The sequence below is a fragment of the Taudactylus pleione genome, unplaced genomic scaffold (assembly GCF_031769625.1).
Source record: "Taudactylus pleione unplaced genomic scaffold, aTauple2 ptg000332l, whole genome shotgun sequence".
NCBI classification, from domain to species: Eukaryota; Metazoa; Chordata; class Amphibia; order Anura; family Myobatrachidae; genus Taudactylus; species Taudactylus pleione.
In genome coordinates this window covers 2,945,899-2,971,891 of record NW_028284733.1, presented here as the reverse complement: position 1 = coordinate 2,971,891, position 25,993 = coordinate 2,945,899, and the positions used below count along the sequence as shown (strand labels likewise).

Here is a 25,993-nt window from a genome sequence, read left to right as displayed (position 1 = left end):
AGCTCCTAAATTTCAAAGGATAATCAGACATCCTAGGGAAAATCAGGCCACTGCTGAGGCCCTAACGCTCTTCCCTACTTGTGCCTGGTGGGTATAGGGGTAAAAAAAAAGTTAAAAGAAAGATTTCTGCAGTTATCAGATACCCTCACACAGGTTTCAATCTCACCTAGTAAAAAGAGAGTGTAAATATTATACATTATTCCATTTGATATGAAATTAGCATATAGTACACAGTAATTTAGTTTTCCTCTGCTCCTTGGGATTCATCTGTATCGGTGAGAATTTGATGTATTTATAAATTTGAAAATATTAAGTTATCATAATGGGCCTGATTCACAGTTGCGCACTAACTGCACGCAGTGCCGATATTCACGCAGTTGGCTGATGTTGGAAGTCTGGCACATGAGTCTAAGTCACACTACGCATTCGTCCCGATGGTTACTGCTAGGAAAACTAATTTTAATGCAAGTGCCATGGATCACAGTGGGCATTCCTAGGGGGTAACATGGGTGGGATAGGCAGATGCGGGCTTGTCTAAAGACACATTAGTGCAGACACAGGATGCCATGGAGAAATCCCACCGGCCATGGGGCTGGTCCAAGATTTGATGGTGAGACCAATGGTGCCGTAATGGTGCATGTAAAGCTGCACAGAGACAGATTAGCACCTCTGCCAGTGAGCATCTCAGTAGGAAGAACAACAGTCATAACATTATTACTATATAGCCGCGTTTGTGTGTATCTCTGTATCAGTAACAGTGTTATTTTAATGTTTTATATTTTTTTCTACTATTACAAATCAGGGAATTTTGACTCACTGGGGCAGATGTATGAAGCTCTGGGAAGTTATAAAGTGGAGAGTGCTAAACCACCAGCTAATCAGCTCCCAACTGTCATTTTTCAAACACAGCCTGTGACATGACAGTTGGGAGCTGAGTGGTTGGTCGTTTATCACTCTGCACTTTATCACTTCCCAGAGCTTAGTACATCTGGCCTACTGTACTGTATCTGGATCACTTTTACACATAGGACGCAGGGAGGATGGGATAACATTTGTTACAAAGACCTATACAGAAGATACATAAACGTAAGGTAGAATCCCATATTCTGATGATCGGAAAATGACCAAAATGACAAAATATTAAATTATTGCAGCAACAATTTTGGTTAGATTTAATCTCAATGTTCCTAAGGCCCAAACGTAAGCAAAGAGCTTTTACTAAAACTATCAATTTGACATTATACTGTCTTGTTCATTTTATTATTCTGATTTATTTTAGTCTTTAGTTATTTAGTTACATTTTAGTTAATGTTTCATCTTGACAAAATCTTATCTCTATGATGTGTACTAGTTTACAATTGAATTCCCCCTCCTCTAACTACAGATCACTGGAGACCTGTGTACAGATCTAGGGGTATATTTACTAAAGTGCTGTTTTTTAGAAGTGGAGATGTTGCCCATAGCAACCAATCAGATTCTACTTAACATTTATCTAACACCTTCTAGAAAATAATAGCTAGAATCTGATTGGTTGCTATGGGCAACAATTCCACTTCTTCATTGCAATACCGACCCCTCCCATTCCCAGCTTTATTGTATCCCTCAATTATGCTGTCTGTGTTGTACATTTCTGTTACAGTATGACATTATGCCACAGTGTTTATTAAAACTCCTAATGGCTGACGTGTGTTTTGTGCTTAGGTCCTAATAACCTTAAACGTATATAAAATAATGACACTGAGACAGGAATGGCATTAACAAAGATGAGCTATTTAATGAAAAGAACACAAATAGAAGACTAAATGGTGGCAAGAAAGGACGGGCAATAATCATCGCTGCCCAGCAATGCACCAACGCAAACACAAAACATGCATTGCAGGCTGGGTGCATACAACACACAACTAACAAAGGGGGTATCCAACTCAACCTTGCAACTTAAGAAAATCAGGCACAGAAACAGACAAATCTCAGGTGCACAACTCCAAATTATTAATAATATATATAAATGCAATAACATTTTGCAATCAATAGAGGTTTTTAACAGAATCATGGCCAAGCTTATGGGCCTACCCACCATATCCTGGTAACCTCTTTCGGGTAGCTCCCTAACATACTAGGGTTCAAATCCAGAGCGCAGGACCCCCAAAAAACTGCCCCAGCCAAGCCGCCCCAGGGCACCAGCATAGTAAGAAAAGTGCAGTGTAAAGAGATAGTTAGGAGCAGCTGCAGAGAATATATTTTGTCTTGCATTCATTCTAATGAGCAACTATTTAATTTAATTATGTCCTAGTTAATTGGTATTTGCAAATGTACAGTTTTTATATTTAATACAGTCACAGATGTACATACCTCATAGCGTACGTCATTCTCCTCTAATCATTTGCTTCAGTAATAGAAAACTTATAAATTCACTGCAAACCATATATCTAGATTTTTTCTTGCACAATGTAATACTGATATCCATCTCCTACACTTAAATAAAATTATAATATAAGTATCAGGTTACTTACATTTAATATTCAGGGATATTGATTGGGTTGATGTTATATTATTGGGAAATGTAGCCGTGCATTCCAACATAGATTTATCTTCTGTATAGGAAGGGATATAACTCATTTCAGTTTCCATCCTCCAAAATACCCAAGATAGCTGTGTATGCCTTGTTATCTCATGTCCAGTCTTATTCCATGTAAGAGTGGGGGGTCTGGAGGCACAGGTGTGACTTACAGAACAGACAACTTTAGCTATCTTCCACTCCTCCATATCACTAGTCCCTGTTATTAACGGTTTGGGTGGGTTACCTGAAAGAAGAGAATTAAACTTTTCAATCATACAGCGTATTACAATGTGGTAACAAAAATAATAACATACCATACTATATGATTTTATATACATGTATGTATCTGTCACTCCTACAAAAGAAGACAGAAATAAAGAAATGCTGGATACGTGGAGCCAGATGTGTATAGTAAAAAATACTTATATAAATGACCAGTATATCTAACAGTCTTAATTTATTAAAATAAACTATATTAATATTACAACTAAAAGAAGACTATTAGATATACTGGTTATTAATATACATTTTGTTACTATTAACACCTACTGCCACATAGCCTGCATTCCTCTGTTTCTGACTTTTGAGGATTTGCACATGTGAAATGATTACCCATTAGGGACTGGAAGTCAGTCTCCCAGTATTAACAACTGCCATTTGTTTCCGTAAATGTGTACAAATTGCGCTTTTAAATCCCTTGGGTAATCTTTGTCTATAGTAAGTCATCAATCCCATCCGCACACAGTAGCTAATTCAGCATTGCACGTTCTGTAAGTGCAATGCTGAATGCAGATTACCGATTATCTGGAATCTGCGCGTGCCCAGGACCAATTCTGCGATTGTGCAGAACGGGTCCTGAATAATTGCATGAAGCCCCTGCTATGCCTCTGCCTGATAGACAGGCAGAGGTAATTAAGGGGCGGTGCGGGGGCGATGATGGCTGGGGTTCCATGAAACGGGGGCATGTTAGACCTATTTTCTGGGAGTGGCAAGGCCAGGATCTGCATCCATGGATGCATTTTCCTTGCCTTGCAAGATGGCCAGCCTCCGTAAGCTGAGGCTCACTCAGATGGTTGGTACTGTCATAGTGACTGATGGTTACATTGTTGATCCCAGCCTGCAATCTCGGTCGCAGTGCTGGGATCACAAATGAAGCAGCGTGTGTCAGACACCTCCTGCCCCATTTGCATATTAGGAAGGACGGAAATGCAAAGCTGCCTGCATGCACATATCATATATCTATATCCTGCATGCAGCTTTGTAATTCCTCCTAAGCTAAATCACCCTGACAGTCCTCACATGTGCTTACAGCAGCAGGCATATCAGTGTAATCCAGGATAGTCTTTATAATCAGAAACCAGGCAGCAGTCAACTCTAGTTGTGTTAGCTGCAGCAAAAAAACCTGTCAACCATCTCTCAGGCAATTGGTACATTGTGTTTATCAGTAATGACTCAAATTAAATATTTAAAAATTGTTAATAAGTGTGATTAGCTCCTCCCCCTCTATACCCCCTCCAAGCTCCAGTTTTAGCTTGTGCCCGAGTGGAGCTGGTCGTGTGTACCAGATTCTCCTCTGGGATGTTCGTTTTTTTTTTATCAGTAGCGCTGCTGTGCTGAAGCTGAGGACAGACAGGCAGCATCTGCCACTGCCTGTCTGCTCCATGGGAGACTGCTGACAGGGACCACCTCACAACTGCTTGCATTATGTCTGTGGTCCCTGACTAAAACAAGAGACCACTGTCTCTTGGTATACTGCATCCCCCACTAGTCACACCACTGCCGGCAGTCAGGCAGTCACTGAGTATGCCCTGGCTACCTCAATTAGTGAGATGGCAAGGTTAAACGAGCAGGTGGTTATTTATCATAGCAGCAAGTGACTTTGATTAACTGAGTCACTTGGCAGACACTAGCTGCTGTGCGAGCTCTTCCCTCTCACAGCGCGCTTATGAATTTTCAATGAACGCCATAGTGAGGGGCGGAGCTTAGCTCCAAAGTCCTGTTGCTTCCTACCAGCGGCCCCAGCGCTGGCGGCCATTATACAGAGGAACAGCGTCTGCTGCACATTACAAATTGCTGCTGCATGAAACTGATACCCTACCTGGACTCTAAGTAAAACAGTGGGGTTTAAGCTGGTCAGGAGAGCATTTAAGGCAGGTCAATAACTACTTATTTATCAGTGGTTATTTCCTTCTATGCCTAGTGTTTTCTGGCACTGCTAGGAGCGCTATTAGGGCAAGTGTGACTCTCCTGATTCTCTATATTTCAGTTTCCTCTTTTTACATTTTTTCACTACACTTATATGTTGTTTGTATGGGGTTTGTATCTGGCATGACTGGCAGAGGCTCTAAGGCATTTCAAAACTTATTTACCTGCAAAAAGTGTGCAAATAAATTTACACAGGGGCAGTCATCTACCTCCCAATTGTTTGATAATTGCTACCTAGCTACAAACTGAAGGGATGTCAGAACCACCGCCTTGGACGGCACAGGCTACATCTGTTATGTCCTCTCTCTCTGCTGAGCTGGAAGCTTCTTGGAAAGACATCGAACAGGAGATTAGAGAATACTCTCAAGTCCATTTACACAGCTGCAGGTGTGACACTGCGGCCTGCGATTGTAAGCTGCTGGACTAACAAAGCTATTGAGCTTTGGGAAAAACAATTGGCTGATGGAATGAGAGAACAGCTGCCGGTGGAGGAGCTTATTCTGTTAGCAGAGCATATAGGTGAAGCCGCGACTTATCTGGGAGAGGCATCCAAAGATGTTTGAAATATCGCATCCATGACTTCAGCTTTGGCGATTTCAGCATGTAGGGTGCTGTGGCTTAGACAATGGCAGGCGGATGCAGAATCTAAGAAAGCTATGAAAGCAAGTCCATTTACGGGAAGTGTATTGTTTGGAGCGGAACTAGATAAATGGATTTCTCAGGGTACTGGAGGTAAATCCATTTTAGCTTCCTTCTGCAGCTCCCCCCCCCAAAAGATCTTACTCGGGACCTTTGTTTCGGTCCTTTTCGAGCTCCAGGACGTTCACGTGTTCACTTCAAAGGAGGACCATCAACTTCCCCTGGTTCCAGAGGCCGGGGCAGAGCCACAACTACATCTTATCAACCTGAGGTTAAATCCACTACCAAGCCTAGTGCATGACAGGCTTCATTCTCACCTGGGGGATCCCAGAGTGGGAGCGCGTCTTCGGGACTTCAGAGAAGTATGGACAGAATCTTGTACGGACGCTTGGGTCCGGGATCTTATCACTTATGTATACAAGCTTGACTTTCAGTTTCAACCTCTGCCTCATTTTTTTACCACAGGTTTGCCAGTTTCCAACGACAGGAGTGTCGTTTTACCGCAAGCTATAGACAAGCTTCTATCCACCAGAGTGGTGTTCCATGTTCCCGGACATCAGACCAGACAAGGATTTTACTACAGTCTCTTCGTAGTTCCAAAACCAGATGGTTCAGTCAGACCTATTCTGAACTTGAAGAATCTCAATCCTTACCGAAGGATTTTCAAGTTCAAGATGAAGTCCCTTCAGTCAGTGATTGCGGACCTCTCGATATCTCTCGATATCAAGGATGCCTACCTTCACTTTCCTATCTCCTTCGTCTAAATACTTGGATGTTGTTAGGGCTCTTCATATTTATTTGGAAAGGACTGCAGCCATATGTAGTACGGACACTCTATTTGTTTTGTATGATGTTGCTCATCCTAGTTGGCCAGCTTCCAAACAGTCGCTCACCTGCAGGATTCATCTGACAATCAGACAGGCATATATGGCCTCATCTATGGAGCCTCCGCCATCTATTACAGCACATTCCACTCGCTCTGTGGGATCCTCATGGGTGGCTGCTTGTGGGGTTTCCATGGATTCTCTTTGTCGAGCGGCCACTTGGTCTGGCCGGCATACTTTTGTTCATTTTTATAGTTTTGACATGTTTGTGGCCTCTGCAGCGCAGTATGGCCGATCTGTTTTGCAGGGTTCTCAGTGCTCTCCTGCCCATGATGGGAGCTCTGGGACGTCTGCACTGTCTTGATGCCTCCAGTGTCCCCTAGTGGATGAAGGAGAAAACAGGATTTTGGTACTTACCAATAAATCCCTTTCTCCGATTCCATAAGGGACACTGGACGCCCACCCTGCGCTTTTCCTTCATGCCAGGATTGGGGTAATTTCATGTTATGACTGTTAGATAATGGTTTGATGTCTCTGGCTGTGTTACTGTTTTTCAACCTTATCATATGTTCTGTGTACTTGCTTCGCCTCCTCCTCTCTTGTTTGTTTTTTCTCAGCACCCCTCAGGCACAGTTTGCTAAGACTGGGGCTTGGAGGGGGGTATAGAGGGGGGGGAGCTAGTCACACTTAGCACCGTCTATACCCCACTATTTTGAAGCCTCCAGGGTCCCCCATGGAATTGGAGAAAGGGATTTATTGGTAAGTACCAAAAACCTGTTATTTCTACTCAGACAGTTGTTATCTTGTGATCAAAAGTTTAAGATCCAAAAAAAGCATCCAACAGAGAAGCAGAAAGTTCTTCCAGACTTTAGGAATCTGGCAAATGAGTAAATACAAGATCCCAGATTTACATACATTGCCCCTATCTGGGGGAGATGTATTAAGCCATGGAGTGATAGAGTGGAAAAGTTGTCCAAAGCAACCAACCAGCATCTAACTATTATTTATCTAGCACAGGGGGAGATGTGATAAAATGGAGAGAGATAAAGTACCAGCCAATCAGATTCTGTCATGTTACAGGCTGTTCTTAAAGAATGACAGTTAGAAGCTGATTGGTTGGTAGTTTATCTCTGAAAATATGGATGTTTTTAGGTTACACAGAACTGTGCAAAGCAAAAGCAACCACACAGGGTCTCCTAATCCTAAAAGGATCTCACCATATTCCTACACATAGATTAAAACAAAGAAAATTTGGAAAAGGATTAACAACAATAAGGCACTCTACTATGAAGAAATACTTATGATAGTGATCAGACACACGTTCCTTTAGTTCAGGAAAAGGTCCTCAAGTACTGATTTCTCAGGAAATTCTTAGATCCGAGTTTTTGGTTATGATCCTCGACATGATGGTGAGGGAAAAAGGGAAAAGAGAGTATGTTGTCACAGCTGTTTGGTCATCCCTTTATTTATCATGCACACTGGGGGATATCCAAATGTTGGGAAATCATACCCTTCTCACAAGGAGGAACACCGTGATAAAGGTATAAAGGTATCTTTGCATAAGCCGTCTCCCACCACACATGTTTAAGGGAATATGAGATACAGCGTACAAATCACTCACTCCAATCTGAGTTTTTTAAAACACATCAAGGTATCTTTCACTCTACAGATATAACATAATGCGTACCAAACTTACAGATAGATGTTGCAAGTTCCGCATATCAAGGTATCTTTCACTCTACAGATATAACAAAATGCGTGCCAAACTTACAGATAGATGTTGCAAGTTCCGCATGTCAAGGTTTCTTTCAAAACGTTTCTTCAAAACAATGTTATTCCAATCCAATGTATATATCAAAAGTAAATTTATTATTGCAAAGTACATCCAACGTGATTTAAAAGAATTCAAAAATAACAAATTAAAAACAGTGTGACAAGTCCAAAAGATCAAAAGGCAGGCCATGGGATGGAATACAACATATATTGCACATAGATCCAAACGGAACATCCAATGTCATACAGTGAAGATAAAGTGCAAATGATGCAGAGCATACCTTTTGGTCATAAAATACAGCACACTTCCATAAGGTAAGGTAGTTTATCTCTCTCCACCTTATCTCTCTCCATGGTTTGATACATCTCCCCAACAGTCTATGAAATGACAGCTGGATTTGGTCATTGGTTGCTTTGAAAAACTTCTTCATTTTATCACTCTCCAAGGCTGTACACATCTCCCCCTCTGAGTCTGAGCTTTTCTCTGCAGATTTCTTCCATTCATAACTTATCAACTAGCAGGGAAGCCGGATGCTCAGTATCCGGGGAGGTGACAGTGAATGGACACCAAAATGTACAGTATATTAATTTATTTATATATTTATCCATCTGTCCTTATTTTCTCAATATGAGCATTTCCTGATATTCCTCAGAATCAGGTCACATAGGAACTTAAATATCCACCTACAGTGACAGATAATGTGTTTAATTCTTCAGATATTTTGTGACTTTACCTCAGCAATGTCCATGACCTGGTATTACATAATTGTAATATGGACATATATATATATATATATATATATATATATGAGGTTATTTATTAAATACAGTAATTATTGTAACTTGTTTGTAAAATGAAATTCTATACTTTCTATAATTGAGTATTTCACCTGTGATGAACACTCTGGTAACCTTTCCTTTATTGAGTTCATAGGAGTTTATATCTTTATTTATACCAGGAAAATATTCTTCACGTGTCTGCACATTATGGATCATCAGTGAGCAGCTCTGGTTTGTGTTTCCCACAAGGAACGTCCGTCCTTTGTACTCCTGTATAATATCATCAGGGGTTCTGTTATTGAAGATTTGACCTGGGCGTCTTCTCATGTACCAAAAGAAGTTATAATCCTTAGCTTGTGTGGGACGGGTGAAGGTGCAGGGGATCTCCACACAAGAACCTCTTGGTGCTTCTATTGAGTAAGGGATGGTAAAATTCCATTCTTTGCATGATGAGTCTTCATTGCAACCTAAAAGAAGATACAAAGGTAGATATGGATCAATACATGCAGTACATACAGTATGTTAATGTCCGCCATTGCTCAGTTATCACAGAGATGCCCACTGCTACTCTTTCACATCCGTAATACTGGCAGTCCTGCGTAAACATTGGTAACATCAGAAAACATCGGCCCGTCGCACAATTACAGCAGGTCAGACCTATCTCAGAAATTGCAAGTCTCGTCGCACGCAGTGAGATCTCAGGCTGGGTATGCCGTCACAGAGGCTAATTTATGCACACCCATGCAACAGCATTCAAGTGGACAGACACACCTGCGTTTCTCCGACCAGATCCCCCTGTCACCACCCCCAAACGCTCACGGCCTGTCACTCACTATGCGATGGATTCCTGTGTGTGCACGTAATCACAGTGAGATGTGGTGCACACACACTATGCACTATATGTATGCGCAGTACGCAACAATCAGCCGATCGTCATACACATGTTCTGATCAGCAAGAACGCAACTGCGATTACGCATGCTATCGGCTAATTGTTGCGTTCTGCTCATGCGTATGCATTGCAGTGTGTGTGTACGAACCGGCCACTGTGGTTGGGACTGCGATTGCAGTGACTATGCTGATCCATCGCAGAGTGATTGACAGGAACTACCGTTTGTGGGAGTTGACGGGGGGGGGGAATCATCTCCTTAAACAATTTATGTACATGTCATGACTCTTGACCCATATGATACATTAAAGTTGGAGATTGAAACTCCCGGAAAAAGTATAAAATATAAAAATATAACAAACTAAACTATTTTGCCACCTCCATGTTAATACTGCAAGTAAGTGCACGTAATGTGGGCACCTTCTCAATTTTAATGACTAATATTAAAAGTTATATTGTACAGTATGTGAAAGTTGATTTAAGAGTGCCCCAGCAACAAGCTCTACTTCCTTCTTTGCTTTTTTGTTTAACAGGGAGGATAGTTAAGTTCCTTATCACTCTTGCTTGGCAAACATTACAGATGGCTTGACAATTGTTGCCCGTATTTCTGTGGAAATAATTCCACACATGAGAAATGGATTATTTTGTCTTTTGCCCTGGCATGACAATGGGCTTTTTCATACCATGGGCAACAACTGTTGCCTGATTAACACAAACAACATCGGCATCAACATCTTCATCATCCTTATTAGCGCCAACTGCAGAAATATCCTCCTCATCCTCCTGGTGCACTTCCACAGCAGCTTCTTCCATTTATACTTCAGCATGTTGACTTGTGCTGCTCATGTCCACATTTGCAAAGGGCAGACAAATGGTGGAAGGAGGATCCTCTTCAAGTACAGTATTGGTAAGGTCAGGCTCACACATGGCAACTGCAGACACACTTGGACTCTCCTCGGGTATCTGTGACTTTTCTGAGCCCACGGTTGGTTCATGTGCCTTAGCAATTTTAATTTTTTGACACTTATGCAGGGAGAAGGGCTTAGATCATCATATGATGCAGAACCACCAGTCATAAATAAAGGTCAAGGCATTATCCTTTTCTTGCCTCTTTGTGTAGAAAATGGCATATTGCCAATTTTTTGTTTCTCTGCAGCTAACTTAGCTTTTCATTTTTTTTCTTTAACACTGTAAAACATTGCTTGTCTGATTTTACATGCCCTTACTTATGCCCTTGGCAATCGGCCTTTGTAGGTGACGTTGACGGACTTGTATCGTCATCATGACTGCTGGCAGCAGCTTCAGCACTAGTATGTGGTTCCTGCTCTCCTCTCATTTGATCGGCCTCCATATCAACAATCTTACACTGTGGTATGACTGGGGAAGAGCACCTCTGAACAAGGTAGCAGCCCCTTGATGAACAACACCGCATTCCTTTATCGACAACAAAGCACCCCTGTGGAGCAGCAGAGTGCAGATGGACCTCCTGCAGAGTCACAAATATGTGGATGATAAACTGTGGTCTCGCCGGCAGTGTCACCAAACAATAATAGCATAGCTACTTTCTACAGTAGCACACGCAAAAGAAATATATATATTTTTTTATGTGGAATGATATTTTTTTTTAACTTAATGCTTAATCATATAAATTTAGAAAAATGCAAGAGGAGGATTTAGAAATACAGAGTGAGATGTATTTATCACTGGAACATCACACTACTGCTAAACATCCTGTTCAGCCACAATTTGTGCAAAGTTCCACCAATACTATGCTTAGGCTTGTCTTATGTCCAGGATTCCTCTGGACATGCCAGAAATAAGCAACACTGTCCTGTGGTTTGCTGATCCCGAATGTGTGGTATCTGGGAAATCCAACAGTGGCTAAAATGCTGGTAATGGCACTGTTAGTGTTTTACTGGCCAGCCCTCTTTTCTGCTTAAGCCCACCTCTTGGCCCGCCTCCTTCTTTGTATTCTGACTGCGGAAGGATGTGACTGTCTCACCGTTTTCCTTATTGACTGACTGTGTTCTCCGACTGTTTAGAAGAGGAGAAAAAAAAAAAAGAAAGACTCCTGTCAGGGCACACTCCTGTGCTGTATTGATGGCTACAAAATTAGTATTGGAGAAATAGGACAAACTGATTACATCTAAGTGAGATCATGATCATATGTGAAATTTACATTAATGTCTCAATTAGCAGACAGACCACCATATATTTACCCATTTAATATATCTGAAATAGATGTATTGATGTTGATATTAAAACTAAAGTTTATTAAATTCTTAAAATGAAACATAGACACTCGAAATCAACTTATTATACAAAGACAGCATAGACAAATAAGAACATTAATAGTGTATGATACACTATATCTATTAACAGTGATCCACTATATCCAGGTCTATTTGACAGTACTGGAAGTATAGTTATAAATATTTGCTAATGATATACACAATTGAAATCGACAATTCATCGAAATGCCACCCTAAATAGTACACATGCGATACTTCACTAATCACAGAAACCATGCATATGGTGCTGGGGTATAGTTATAAATATATGCACAATTGGAATAGATAATTCATCAAAGTACCACCCTACCTAGTACACATATTAAGATGCAATATTTCAATGATCACAGGAAACATACATATGGTATGTCTAGTGAAAGTAGTCCCTCAATAATCCACCGGAACCAGTGAAAAAATAATACATAGGATGAGCCCACCGCAGCCTTCTAATGTGATATTAGTTAATAAAGGTGTAATGTACTGTTATCTAGGGTAGGGTATTCTAAGGTTGAGTGGATCCACCTGTATATATAGATATACAAATAACATATAAATATAAAAAACATGTATCACAATTGACATACAAATACAAAACTAAAGGCGAAATAATAAACAAATACATACAACATGCAAAAGGTATAATGATACCACAATATTAAAATGCTGAACACCACGGATACCACCTATATATATAATATGGAGGTTATTAGAGGCGTCCCTCTATTCCGATCTGGGAGAGTACATATGGTACTAAATATTTTCCTGATATAGATACAGGTATAGAGTGGTGTGCTTATATGCCCAGGATCTGCTGTTGCCTGTCTTAGATATTAGAGGACAGGGAATGAGAGTCCCAGGAACTGGCACCAGAAATTAGACAGCTGCTTCTGCTGTTACAGCCCAGTCTCACCTGTATCCCTGTTGCCGTACAGCAGCGCAGGGAATCCAGGCAGCTGGCTATAATTGTTTTCTCCGACTGACTGATGGTTTTCCTTATCGATCCCACAGAGCTGCAGCATATATAGTTTGGTATGAATGCAATGTTACTACTCAGTAGTATAACCCAAAATTGTATTATATAATTCAATTACAATTAATTGTATAAAGGCTGCAGCATCCTTCCTCCACTCGGTCCCATGGACCTCTTTCCTTTACCACATCTCTCTTTGGTACTTTTTCTGTTATCTCTATCTTTTATCACACCATACAAAGTCTTTCAGCCATCTCATCCACTGTACTCCACCTCCTTCTCTTCCATCATCGGTCTTTCTTTAATCCCCCAGTAACCAATTTTACTTTCCCATTACCTATCCATAGCCATTGCTTCTCCATCTCACCTTTAAATTCTCACCAAACATGTATCAATTCATCTCATTTCTCTCTCACCTCTGTCTCGCCAAACATCCTGCAATCTCTTCCCTCAAATCACCTCTTCCCCTCTTCCCTCTTTCTACTTCCCTCTATATCACACTCAGCTGGTCCTGATCCATCTACATCTTTCTGGGGATTCCATGTGTTTCTATTTGCCTGCAGGTACAAAAATGGCAGAGCCTATACCAAACAGCCCGATAGCCCCTACGCGTAAGCCAAGTGTATGGGTTAGGAGTCAGACTTGACAGAGGAACAATCTGGAGAATAAACCAGCTCCCTTGCTCCATTAAAGAATATTTGCATGAAAGATACTTCCAAGTACCTTGTTGACCCTACAAATATTCCCAAAGCTGTAATAATATATTTCTGACATGAATTTATGTCAGAATGGAACATTGAAGTAAATGGAGGCAGCAAGGGATGGAGAAGACCTGCCACATCGCTTCTGATGCCAGGAGGTAAGATAGGGAAAGTTAGGGAAACAAATATCTCCAATAACAGGCTCCTCTGTGGCATTCACCGGCTTCTGCTACAGACCGGAAAAGGCTCAAAATTGTCCCAAAGGAGAGCTACTGTATAAACATTATTTTTAGCGGAATACAGCTTATGTCATATGCAAACCAAAGTTTTATATATTTTTTGGTTTATGATATTTACTTTTGTTTTATATTAATTTTTTGCCTTATATTTTTTAAATACAAATGTTTTAAGTTCACAGTTCGCGATACACTAAGTTTTATTATATGAAATATTACATTCACACTACCACATATTTCTTAGTTTTGTGATATTGATTACCTATATTGAGCTTCTTCTCACAACAAGCACAGAATGTTTATCAGTTTCCTTGAAACAGAATTGAACATTATTTCATGTAAATAAAATGTATCCAGTATTGATATAAAGGGGCATGTGGAAGCTCTGAGATGTATAAATGGGCATGATGAGACCCTGAGGTGTATAAATGAGCATGAGGGGGCTCTTTAATAGAATGGTACAAAAATGGCTTTAAATCTGACAAATAAAATGGTTGTAACCATACTGTGGCTTTGGTCATACCCTCTAGTCATGCCCCCTCTCCGGGAATCTGAAAGGGTGGTATGCATAAATACGCTTATATCTGACTATAACAAAAAATGTCTGTATTTCTCATTGATTTTACTGTTTCTTATATACTGTATGATGAACATTTACCTGATACTTTCAGTTTGACACATTGTGAATTATTCAGGTTGTAGGAATTTGTATATTTATCTATTCCTGGATAATACCATTCTGTCTCTCTCACATCAGTGATTTTCAGTGAGCAGTTGTTTGTGCCATTATGGACAAGTGATGTGCGGCCTCTGTACTCTGTTATTACATCAGATGGGTTTTCACTATTGTAAATCTGTGGGAATCCAATAAGTTGATACTTAAACAATATCAGATGGACATCTCCATGGTCAGACGGGGCAGTGTATGTGCAGGGAATCACCACATCAGAATGCTTCGGTGCTTCAATGGTTTCTGGGAACTTGAATGTCCATTTATCTCTTTCTGAGGCTGAAAAACACACTTAAAAAAATAAGAAAATTAAAAAAGTTAACATGCAAAATAAGCTAAGATGTCATTAGCAGTTAAGCACAATTTTTTTTTTTATATTTAAATAAGATAACAATAATAATAAGGCAGTGCTAGTAAAAGTTTAAGAATTTTCAGACCTCGCAACAATAACACCAAACTTTGAAATCTTCAACTTTGAACTAAGCTGATTTAACCACTTAACTGACAAAGTTTTTTTTTTCAAAAACTGTTCCAAAATGTATGTTTTTTATGATTGAATTAGGCCAAGAACATCTACAGTATTTAATACTGATCCAGCTACCAGGCACACACTGGGGATATGTGGGGGGTTAATTTACATTTCCCCGATAGCTTCTCCTCTCTGCAGCTGCCGGGTGAGGGGTCCTGCCGTGATGACCGATCAGCAGTGATTGGCAGCACAGTCACCGATGGGGAGGGTGCAGGAATGCAGAGGGGCTGGGAGGTCCCTCGGCTAGTGGTACAATGTTATGTTCTAACAGCCACCAACTGTGCGTTACTGACAAGTTGCATGTTGGCTACCATGTCAGATAACGCTCTGCCTGGTGTAATATCAAATGATGCCACCATTCCAGGCAAGTGGTAATAATTCTAACACCAGTGATGGCCCACTCACATTCCATTGCTAAACCAATATGCTAAATTTAGTCACCCGACCTGATGTAGCGAAAGACTTCAATTAGTTTCTCTCACAGTACCTGTGATGTTGTCAACTCTCTGTCCATGCTCACTGGTTAGTGTGAGCATCTCCATGTGTTATTTATACTGACACCAATATGTCACATTTTGTGATATAGGCATGGATTTGGGTGCACATGTGACAATGTCCTTATCATTGGCTATAGGAGGTTCATGGGCCTTTGGGCCTGTACTTAAATATCAGTTTATGCTGAGCTCACTCTGTTCTTATGTCTGTAGTAGTGTATATAAGGGAGTAGAGTGTCTAAAACCAACCCTGGCCTATTTTCTGACTACTATACTACTAACCTGATTTTTTATTTATTTACTGACTGTTAGGTGCCCACACACATAGCGATATTTTACCCGATCTGGCTGATTCTGACACATTGGAATGACAGATCGTGGAAAATATGGCCAAATCCTCTGTAAATCGTGATTCCCCACTCACGATCACAATGCGATGCGTGTCCCCGCTGGTCGCACATCGCATCTTCATATCTGCCGTGCAGTAGGGCAGATCTGACAATCTAGGACCCGATGCACTGTGAAAGTCTGACTGCAGGAGAGATCGTTTGAAGATTGGACACCAAATTGTGTGCAGATCGTGTGCAGAGCTGCCGGGGAGAGTTTCAAGGGAAATTGTACACAAATCGTACACATCGGCTGATCGTGTGCAGATCGCTATGTGTGTGGGCACCTTAAGGCCATTTTCCCTGTACTGCGCATGCGCAAATGACAGGCCGTGGCGGCCATTTTCCAGTCATTTTTATAGCTCCGGACCCCACACCGATGTGGGACTCCAGAGAGGTAAGTAATGCTATTGGTACTTTATCTCTCTCCAAGCTTTGATGAATCTACTCCTAAAGATGATCGAAGATTACTAATTTGATTATCTTACCTTGAAGAACAAATAGTAAAAAAGCCCATTTCAGGCAGAAGGAGCACTGGCTCATTATCCCAAGCAGTGTTCAGGTCCTTTCTCCTTTTCTTTTATTGCGGTAATTTTTTATAAGTTCTTGAAGAGTTCCTAGAGAAGGACACAAAAAGTTTCAAAGTCAGGTGCCTCTCAACATTGTCTCAATGCAGTGGCGGATCCCCAGTGAGCCAGTCCAACTCTAAAAACACATTTGTGGCAATTTTTACATACCGACAGATTTGTTCAACCTTGTTACTAGGGAGCTCCGTCGTGCGCATGCGCGAGACCCGGACTGCGACAGCCAAGCTGTCACTCCGGGTCTCGCACCTAAGGGGGCGTGCTGTCGATGTTGATTGACAGCACGCCCCCTTTGGTGGGCGTGCCAGGGGCATGGTAGCCAGACGGAGGCGTTCCCATGGGAACGCCTACCTTCTGAAGCCGGCCCCACTGATATCACTAGTGATGTCAGTGGGAGTGATTTTGGCTCTGATAAAGCCAAAATCACTCCAGGGCTTGCGGCAGCGAGACCCTACCGCAGGGTCTCCGTCACAAGCCCGATGGTCTCGATGGTCTTGACCATCGCGACCATCATCATGGACGCTCCATTTTCATGGAGGAGGGCCCTGATTCAGAGCGAGCGCTCTGGTCAGAGCGTCCGGCTCTGAATCAGGCCCTTAGTGCGGGGCAGTACACTTATCATGGGGAAATGTTTCACCAATATTAAATATTATTATGTCATTCCTTACTCAGGATTTTATATGATGAATTATATTGCTCCTTTAAATATCAGCTTTTCATATATTTCATTATAATCCCATATTGTAGAGTTTTTATATTTATTATTAACACAGTTTCTCCATGTGTGTTTGTACTGGGTAATTTTCACACAATGCCTTTAATAACAAGGTGACAAAAAAAAAAATTAAAAGCATATAATTTAGTAATATTAGCTGTAATGTAAATACCCAGATATGTGAATTGCTCTCCCGCCAATCGGAATTGGTCTAAACTTTGTATAGAAGAAGATGTACAGGGGTATTCAATATGGAGTGAAAACTCAGTTTTTGCGAAGTTATCGCACTGATGACGTCATTTTCGCAGGTTTTGGTTTTACACCGTATTCAATTTCAAAGACTTTTCGCAGGTTCGAAATGTCTTTGAAAAAAAACGGGGATAACTTTTCACCAATGAATAGGTGACGAAAAAAAGAATTGGGGTTTAGGGGTGAAGGCTTAAAAAAAATAGCTTGCACCCCTGGGAATGTCATTTCAAAATAAAATGTGTCAAAAAAAAAAAAAAATAGGGACACCCTAAAAAAAATATTTTAAATTTGGGGTAGAAAAAAAAATGTGAAAAAAAGTGCTTAAAAATAGGGAAACAGGTTCAGGGCTATTCTGCAAATATGCGGCAGGTGTTTTCTAGAATAGGCTATTAGCGGCAGGTGTTTTCTAGAATAGGCTATTAGCGGCAGGTGTTTTCTAAAATAGGCTATTAGCGGCAGGTGCATTCTAGAATAGGCTATTAGCGGCAGGTGCACATTTGCTGAATTTTTTAAAACTTACTTTAGGGACATAAAAATATGCTAGTACCCATTTTTATGTACCCCAAATTTGATGGGACCACTTAAAAAAATGAAAAAAATAACCTAAGTGCTCTTCTGCAACACTTCTTCAATGTCGGGAAAAAAACACCTGCTGCGGTTATTTAAATCCCTGACTTTCATTTGCAGGCTAAAACGGGGGTACCCATAGTGATCCCCCATGTTTTTACAGTTTTAGGGGGGTCCTAGAATTTATTCCAGATAAATTTATTTTTTTAACGCAGACCCACTTCGCAGGTTCCCGTTTTAGTAGGTTTTATATTGAATACGAGGATAAAGTGGGCGCGTGCCCGATACTTTATCCCAGGAAAATCTCCGATATGCAACGTAAACTTTGACAGCGAAGTTTACGTTCCATATTGAATACCCCTGATAGTAGAGGGCCCTGAAGTGTTAACATAAAGAACCTCAGGTTTGTGGAGATTGACCTTATATCCGGTGAAAGAACCAAAGTGTGACAACAATGAAAAAATGACAGGGATAGTCTTTGGAAGATCCGACACAAACGAGAGCATGTCCTCTGCAAATAAGCAAAGCTAAAACATTATCTTCCTAAAAGAGATACCTGTAAAGCCCTCATATTGATGAAGAGCTATAGCAAGGGGTTCCAATGCCAGAGCAAATAATAGTGGTGAAAGAGGACACCCCTGTTGCTGCCCTTCTGAATCTCAAATGTGGTAGATATATAACCGTTGGTAGAAACCTGAGTTAATGGATTAATATATAATGCTTGAAGTACAGACACAAAGTCACATCCAAATCTTTATGTTTCAAATAAATGGTCCCAAGTGACTAAATCAAAATCCTTTTCGGCATCCATTGAAATTATAGCATGAGACTGAGGAGCATCCAGGAGACCAAGAGCCTGCACAACAGCTAGCACTTTCCATATATTGTCTACTGAGTGTCTACCCAAAATAAATCTAGTTTGGTCTGTAGAAATTATAGTGGGTAAATGTCACAAGCCGCCGCACTGCCAATGCTGGGCAGGGTGAATGCCGGACAAGTGTTCGCTGAAGTCTCCTCCTTCCTCCTGTTAGGATCTGTGGTTAACAGCATATTGTTTGCAGTTCTAGTCTTGGTTGAGGCTGAGCCTCTGCTCTAATTACTGCCTGTCACAGCCCAGGTGTTCAATAATCTGTCATTAGGGAGACTTGCTCTGGTTGGGCCCTGTTTCTGCTAAATTCCAGCCAGCCCTTTACTCCTTGCTGGTGATAGAGTTTCTCGTACTTCTGGTTGTTCCAGTCTCCTGTTTTCCAGTCGAGTTCCAGATCCAGTCTAACTGTGTCTATCTACTGCTGTTTGTTCCATCCAGGTGGTGCAGTCTGCATTCCACCTGCTCATGCTGCTTGTGTCATCTAGGCAGCATGGTGCGCTTCCTCCACCTGAAGCGCCAGTCTGTGTCCAGCGCCAGTGTCTACCCGGAAACATTGGCCGCAACTCAGTGGTCCAAGTGCGCAATCCAGCGCACCGTTCCAGTTTCACTCTGGAGGCACTGGTAGCAACTCAGCATCCTCCAGCCAAGTCGTTCTACCCTCAAGGCAACAACCAGCCCAGATGCTGCTACTGGCCCAATGGCCGCATCTCCACTCATAGCCCCACAGGTCTCAACCAGCCCAGAGGCTGCTACCAGCCCAAAGGCCGCATCTCAACTCATAGGCCCACAGGCCTCAACCAGCCCAAAGGCTGCTGCTGGGCCAAAGGCCACATCACTACTTTTAGGCCCTCAGGCCACTACCAGCCCAGAGGCTGCTACCAGCCCAAAGGCCACATCACAACTTATAGGCCCACATTCCTCAACCAGCCCTGAGGCTGCTACCGGCCCAAAGGCTGCATCACACTTTACAGGTGCTCAGGTATCAACCAGCCCAGAAGCTGCTACCGGCCCAAAGGCCACTCCACAGCTTACCTGCCCCTCAGGCCTCAATCAGTCCAGAGGCTGCAACAGGTCCCAAAGGCCGCATCACAATTATACGGCCGCATCTTTCCAAGATACTTCAGCCCTCAAGGCGGTGCAGGACTTTTCCCCACTAGTGGCTCTGAGCCATTAACATTATCACCGGACCAAAAATAAATTATATGTCCACAGGGTTTGTGCTCTTTCCATCTTGGACCCCAGTCAGAATCTGGCTTAGATCCTGGCTAGCCAGATCCAATTTTTTACACAAAAAGTGCAGGAACTGTCTCTCCAAGTGGAGGAAACCCATGGTGCCACTGCATCCACTATAGTGGAGCCTAAACTTAAACTTCCTGACCGGTTCTCCAGAAACCGGAAAGACTTTTTAAATTTGAAAGAGAGCTGCAAGCTCTATTTCAAAGTCCGACCCAGGTCCTCGAGTTCAGAGACCCAGCAAGTAGGCATTGTCATTTCCCTGCTTCAAAGTGACTCACAAACTTAGGCCTTTGGGCTCCGTCCTCAAGTCCGGATCTTTTTACTGTGGATGACTTTTTCAAGGAACTAGGACTACTCTACGATGACCCAGATAAGGCAGCTTTGGCAGAGGCAAGCCTCAGATCCCTTAAACAGGAGAGTAGAGCTGCAGAAGATTACTGCATGAAGTTCCGCAAATGGGTTGTTGATTCTGTGTGGAAAGATCCGGCTTTGCATAGTCAGTTCCAGTGGGGCTTGTCAGACAAAATCAAGGATATCCTGTTATAATATCCAGCCCCAAGTTCTGTGGACAATCTCATGAGCCTGGCCATTCATGTTGATTGATGGCTTCGGGAACTCAAAATGGAGAAGAAGTTACCTCTTCAAGCCCCTCGGTCTCCATTATGGACTGCGCCACCTGACTTCGATGAACCCATGCAGCTGAGAGTGTATCGCCTTCCCCCTGAAGAGAAATGCAGGAGACATTCCTTGGGCTTATGCCTTTACTGCAGATGTAAAGGTCATGTGGCCCAGCTTTGCCCTCTGGTCAGGAAAAGGCAAGGTCTAGGTGAACTTGGGGAGATTCATCTAGGCCTTGCATCTGTCTCCCCAGAGAATTCTGTCCTGGTCCACACAGTCATTCATCTGTCCAACACACAGGTCTCTGTCCCAGCATTTTCAACAGTGGTGCAGCGGACAATTTTATGGATTTGTCTTTTTCCAAACCCTGGGTCGGACTCTGCTGTCATTGTCCATGCCTGTGTCAGTAATTGCATTGGATGGATCCAGTCTTTCCAAAGTCCCAATGCTTTATCGGACTACTCATGTGCAGCTGTCAGTCGAGGCTCTCCATCGTGAGGAACTCTTTTTTCTGCTCTTGTAGTGTCCGCTGGCTCTGGTGGTCTTGGGGTTACCCTGGTTGAAGAAGCATAACCCTGTGATCCAGTGACGGACTGGTGAAATTCTGGAATGGGGTACGTCATGCTTCTCCCAATGTCTGTCTCAGCCTATCCGGCTAGCTGCTTCTGCGGTTGCTCCTTCTTTTCCGGCCCCATACTGTGACCTAGCTGAAGTTTTTTCTAAGAAAAACTCTGATGTCCTATCTCCTCACCGTTCCTTTGACTGTGCCATTGATTTGCTGCCAGGTGCCAGAATTCCCAAAGGCGGATTATATGCCTTGTCCATACCGGAGGACAAAGCCATACAGGACTATATTCAAGAGGCCCTGGAGAAAGGCTTCATTCATCCATCTAAATCCCCAGTGGGAATGGGATTTTTCTTTGTGGAGAAAAATGATGGATCCCTCAGACCCTGCATTGACTTCCATGGACTAATTCAGATCACAGTTAAAAATGCATTTCCCTTACCGCTCATCTCCGTTCTGTTGGACCAACTGCGAGAGGCTTCCATCTTTTCTAAAATAGATCTTAGCGGCACATACAACCTCATTCATTTCAGAAAAGGAGATGAGTGGAAGACGGCATTCAACACGCATTCTGGACACTTTGAATACCTAGTCATGCCGTTTGGCCTCTCCAACACCGAAGCCGTCTTCCAAGATTTCATCAATGAGGTTCTAAGGGATTTCTTGGGAGTCTTTGCAGTGGTTTACTTAGATGACATCCTCATCTGTTCAAAGTCTGTAGAGGAACACTGTGGGCATGTACGGCAGATCTTACGAAGACTATTGACCAACAACCTATATGCCAAACTTGAGAAGTGTGAATTTGACATGAAGGAGGGGTCATTCTTGAGATATATAATCTCTTCGCAAGGCTTCTCTATGGATCCTGGCATGGTAAAAGTCATCTTGGATTGGGAACAACCCACAATGCTGAAGGCCATCCAGTGATTCTTGGGCTTTGCTAATTATTATAGGAGGTTCATTAAGTCCTTCTCCTCGATGTGTCACCCATTGTGGAGTTAACAAAGAATGGAGCAGAGGTTGCAAATTGGTCTACTGAGGCTTTTACGGGCCTTCAGTATCTTGAAAGAGGCCTTTGTGTCAGCTCCTGTCTTCCGGCATCCCAATCCTGAGTTTCCTTCGATGCATTGGAAGTTGGAGTAGGTGCTATCCTGTTGCAGAAGGATGTCAAAGATGGCAAGCTTCACCCATGCACCTTTTTCTCACGGAAGTTTGATTCAGTGGAGAGAAACTATGACATGGGCAATCGAGAGCTTTTGGCCATCAAGTGAGCCTTTGAGGACTGGAGGCACTGTTTAGAGAGGGCTAGTCATTTAGTGACGGTTCCCACGAACCATAAGAATCTTACCTATGTTGAGACTACAAAAAGGCTGAATGTGAGACAGGCCCGCTGGGCCTTGTTCTTTACTCGATTCAATTATGTGATCTTGTTCAGACCAGGATCTAAGAACATCAAGGCAGATCTGTGTTGATGTATTTTCATTACTCATCCTCCAAGAGCCTTGGAAGAGAACATCGTGCTGACTTCAAGAATTAATTTTGCTGTGACCAGGACATTGGCAGATTCTCTCAGCTTGTGCCAGTCTGAAGCCCCTCATGAGACACCATCTGGAGTGCTCTTTGTCCCTGAGAGACTGCGCAAGGTGCTGAAGGATTTTCATTCTTCCAAGATGGGGGTCATCCCGGCATTGCCAGAACTCTGGAGCTGATGTCCCGTTCTGTCTGGTGGCAGTCCATGTCACAGGACACTCAGGAATTCATCTTGGCATGCGATGTCTGCTCGAGAAATAAGACTCTCTGGACTGCTCCTCAAGGGTTGCTGTCCTCTTCCTATGCCTTCTAAGCCATGGTCCCATATTGCTATGGACATTGTTGTCTACCTGCCAGTGTCCTGACATTGCTCTGTCATCTGGACTGTCGTGGATCGGTTCTCCAAAATGGTGCACTTCATTCCCTTAAGGAGTTGTCTACACTATTTATCCACCATGTCTTCAGGCTCCATGGACTTCCAGTAGACATCGTCTTGGATTGTGGTATGCAGTTCATTGCTCAGTTTTGGAGATGCTTCTGTGGCGATGTAGGTATCAATGTCAGCCTGTCCTCAGGACACCATTCACAGTCCAACGGTCAGATGGAGGGGGCCAATCAGTCATTGGAGCAGTTCCTCTGCTGCTTCATTTGCAAATGTCAAGATGATTGGGTACCACTTCTGCCCTTTGCGGAATTTGCATACAACAATTACTGCCATTCTGCATCCTCCATCTCTCCATTTTATTGCACCTATGGGACACATCTTAGGAGTAATTTATTTGAGCCTTCTTGCTACGGGAACTCATGTCTCTTCTTCTGTGTCAAGGCTATGGTCAGGCTCTCCTTCATGCATCTGGGCGATCCAAGGCACGGGCAGACAAGCATCGTAGACCATGTAATTTCAGAGTCGGTGGCTATATTCCAGGAATATCAATCTGTGCCAGAGGTCACAGAAATTGGCGCCAAAGTTCATCGGGCCATTTCGCATCTTTGCCCAGATAGCCTTCAGGCTGAAGTTCTTGAAGATCCTTAGGGGTAAATTTACTAAGATGAGAGTTCTATTAAGAAGTGATGTTGCCCATAGCAACCAATCAGATTCTACTTCTCATTTATCTAGCACCTTCTAGAAGATAATATCTGGAATCTGATTGGTTGCAATGAGCAACATCACTTCTTAATAGAACTCCCATCTTAGTAAATTTACCCCTTAGAATCAACAACACATTTCATTGTTCTCTCCTCAAACCAGTGTTCTTTCCCTCCAGGTTCACTTCTAGATGTCCAGTCAGACCTCCACCAGTTCTCATCCAGGGGCGCCAAGAGTTTGTGGTGGAGAAGATCCTGGACTTTCTTGTGGACATCTTCAGTTCTTGGTCAACTGGAAAGGGTATGGACCAGAGTAGCGTTCTTGGGTTCCAGAAAGGTCTTTGCATGCTCCCACCTTGCAGAGGAAATCCTTTGAGAACTTTGAGAACTTTCCGCACAAACCAGGCTCTTGGGGCTCTTTAACCCCTCGTCAAAGGGGGGGTACTGTCACAAGCCACCGCGCTGCCAATGCTGTACAGGGAGAACAGCGGACAAGCATTCGCTGAAGTCTCCTCCTTCCTCTTGTTAGAATCTGTGGTTACCAGCATATTGTTTGCAGTTCCAGTGCTGAGCCTTTGCACTAATTACTGCCTGTCTGTGTGCACTATCAGGTGCACACTGATTGATTCTCCTGTCTGAACACAGCCCAGGTGCTCAATAATCTGTCATTAGGGAGACTTGCTCTGGTTGGGCTCTGTTTCTGTTAAATTCCAGCCAGCCCTTTACTCCTTGCTGGTGATAGTTTCTTGTACTTCCGGTTATTCCAGTCACCTGTTTTTCAGTTGAGTTCCAGAGCCAGTCTGTGTTTATCTACTGCCATTTTTCCATCCAGGTGGCACAGTCTGCATTCCACCTGCTCGTGCTTCTTGTGTCATCTAGGCGGCATGGTGCACTTCCTCCATCTTAAGCACCAGTCTGTGTTGGCACCAGTGTCAACCCGGCGCCATTGGCCACAACTCAGTGGTCCAAGTGTGCAATCCAGTGCACCATTGCCAGTGTCATCCCGGCAGCCCTGGTAGCAACTCAGCATCCTCCTGCCAAGTCATTCTGCCATCAAGGCAACTACCAGCCCAGATGCTGCTACTGGCCCAAAGGCTGCATCTCCACTCATAAGCCCACAGGCCTCAACCTGCCCAGAGGCTGCTACCAGCCCAAAGGCCGCATCTCAACTCAAAGACCCATAGGCCTCAACCAGCCCAGAGGCTGCTACTTGCTCAAAGGCCGCATCACTACTTTTAGACCCTCAGGCCTCAACCAGCCCAGAGGCTGCTACTGGCCCAAAGGCCTCACCACAGCCCCAAAGGCTGCATCACAATTATACGGCTGCATCTTGCCAAGATACTCCAGTCCTCAAGGCTGTGCAGGACTTTTCCCCACTAGTGGCTCTGAGCCCTTAACAGTAAATAAAAAACTTCAATCGATCAGATAAAATTTTAGTTAACATTTTGTAATCAACATCCAACAGTGATAGTGGTCGCTACAACCCCGGGTCTTCAGGATCACGATTAGGTTTGGGCAGCACTTTGATAACAGCCAAATTAAAATACAAAATCCAATCTACGTTCTTTCATGATAAAGTTAAAGATATCCCTCAAGGAATCACTCCATTTATCAATATTTCGTAAAATTACCCTGAATGGCCTTCCGGCCCTGGTGCTTTAAGCGATTTCAATCCTGTTATAGTTTTAACTATTTCTTCTTTAGTAATTGGAACAAGCAAGGACTCAGCCTGTTCTACCGATATACGGGGTGTGGAGATGTATGCCCAAACAGAAGTTTCTGGGATGTATCAGTAGGATCTTGTAAATAAATAGAGGCGTAAAAATCTCTGAAAACCTCAATAATATCTCTACTGTTAATAACTCGAGTACCATCCGGTCTGTTTAAAACAATAACCACTGTGGCTGATCTCTGGCTTTTCACTAGATTAGATAAAAGTCGACCAGATTTGTTTCCATGTTTGTAAAACTGG

At 42.7% G+C, this 25,993-nt stretch overlaps 1 protein-coding gene across 1 annotated transcript in view; it reads right to left on the bottom strand.

Annotated features, from left to right (window-relative positions):
- Positions 1-16,546, bottom strand: part of LOC148509089 (sialic acid-binding Ig-like lectin 13) — a 30,134-nt gene extending 13,588 nt beyond the window's left edge. The window contains exons 1-4 of the mRNA XM_088443623.1: positions 16,492-16,546; positions 14,523-14,885; positions 8,889-9,245; positions 2,511-2,801 (exon numbers count right to left, since the gene is read on the bottom strand). Coding sequence (XP_088299749.1) covers positions 2,511-2,801; positions 8,889-9,245; positions 14,523-14,885; positions 16,492-16,546 — 1,066 coding nt within the window. The remainder of the gene's footprint in view (positions 1-2,510; positions 2,802-8,888; positions 9,246-14,522; positions 14,886-16,491) is intronic.
- Positions 16,547-25,993: the final 9,447 nt, after the last annotated feature.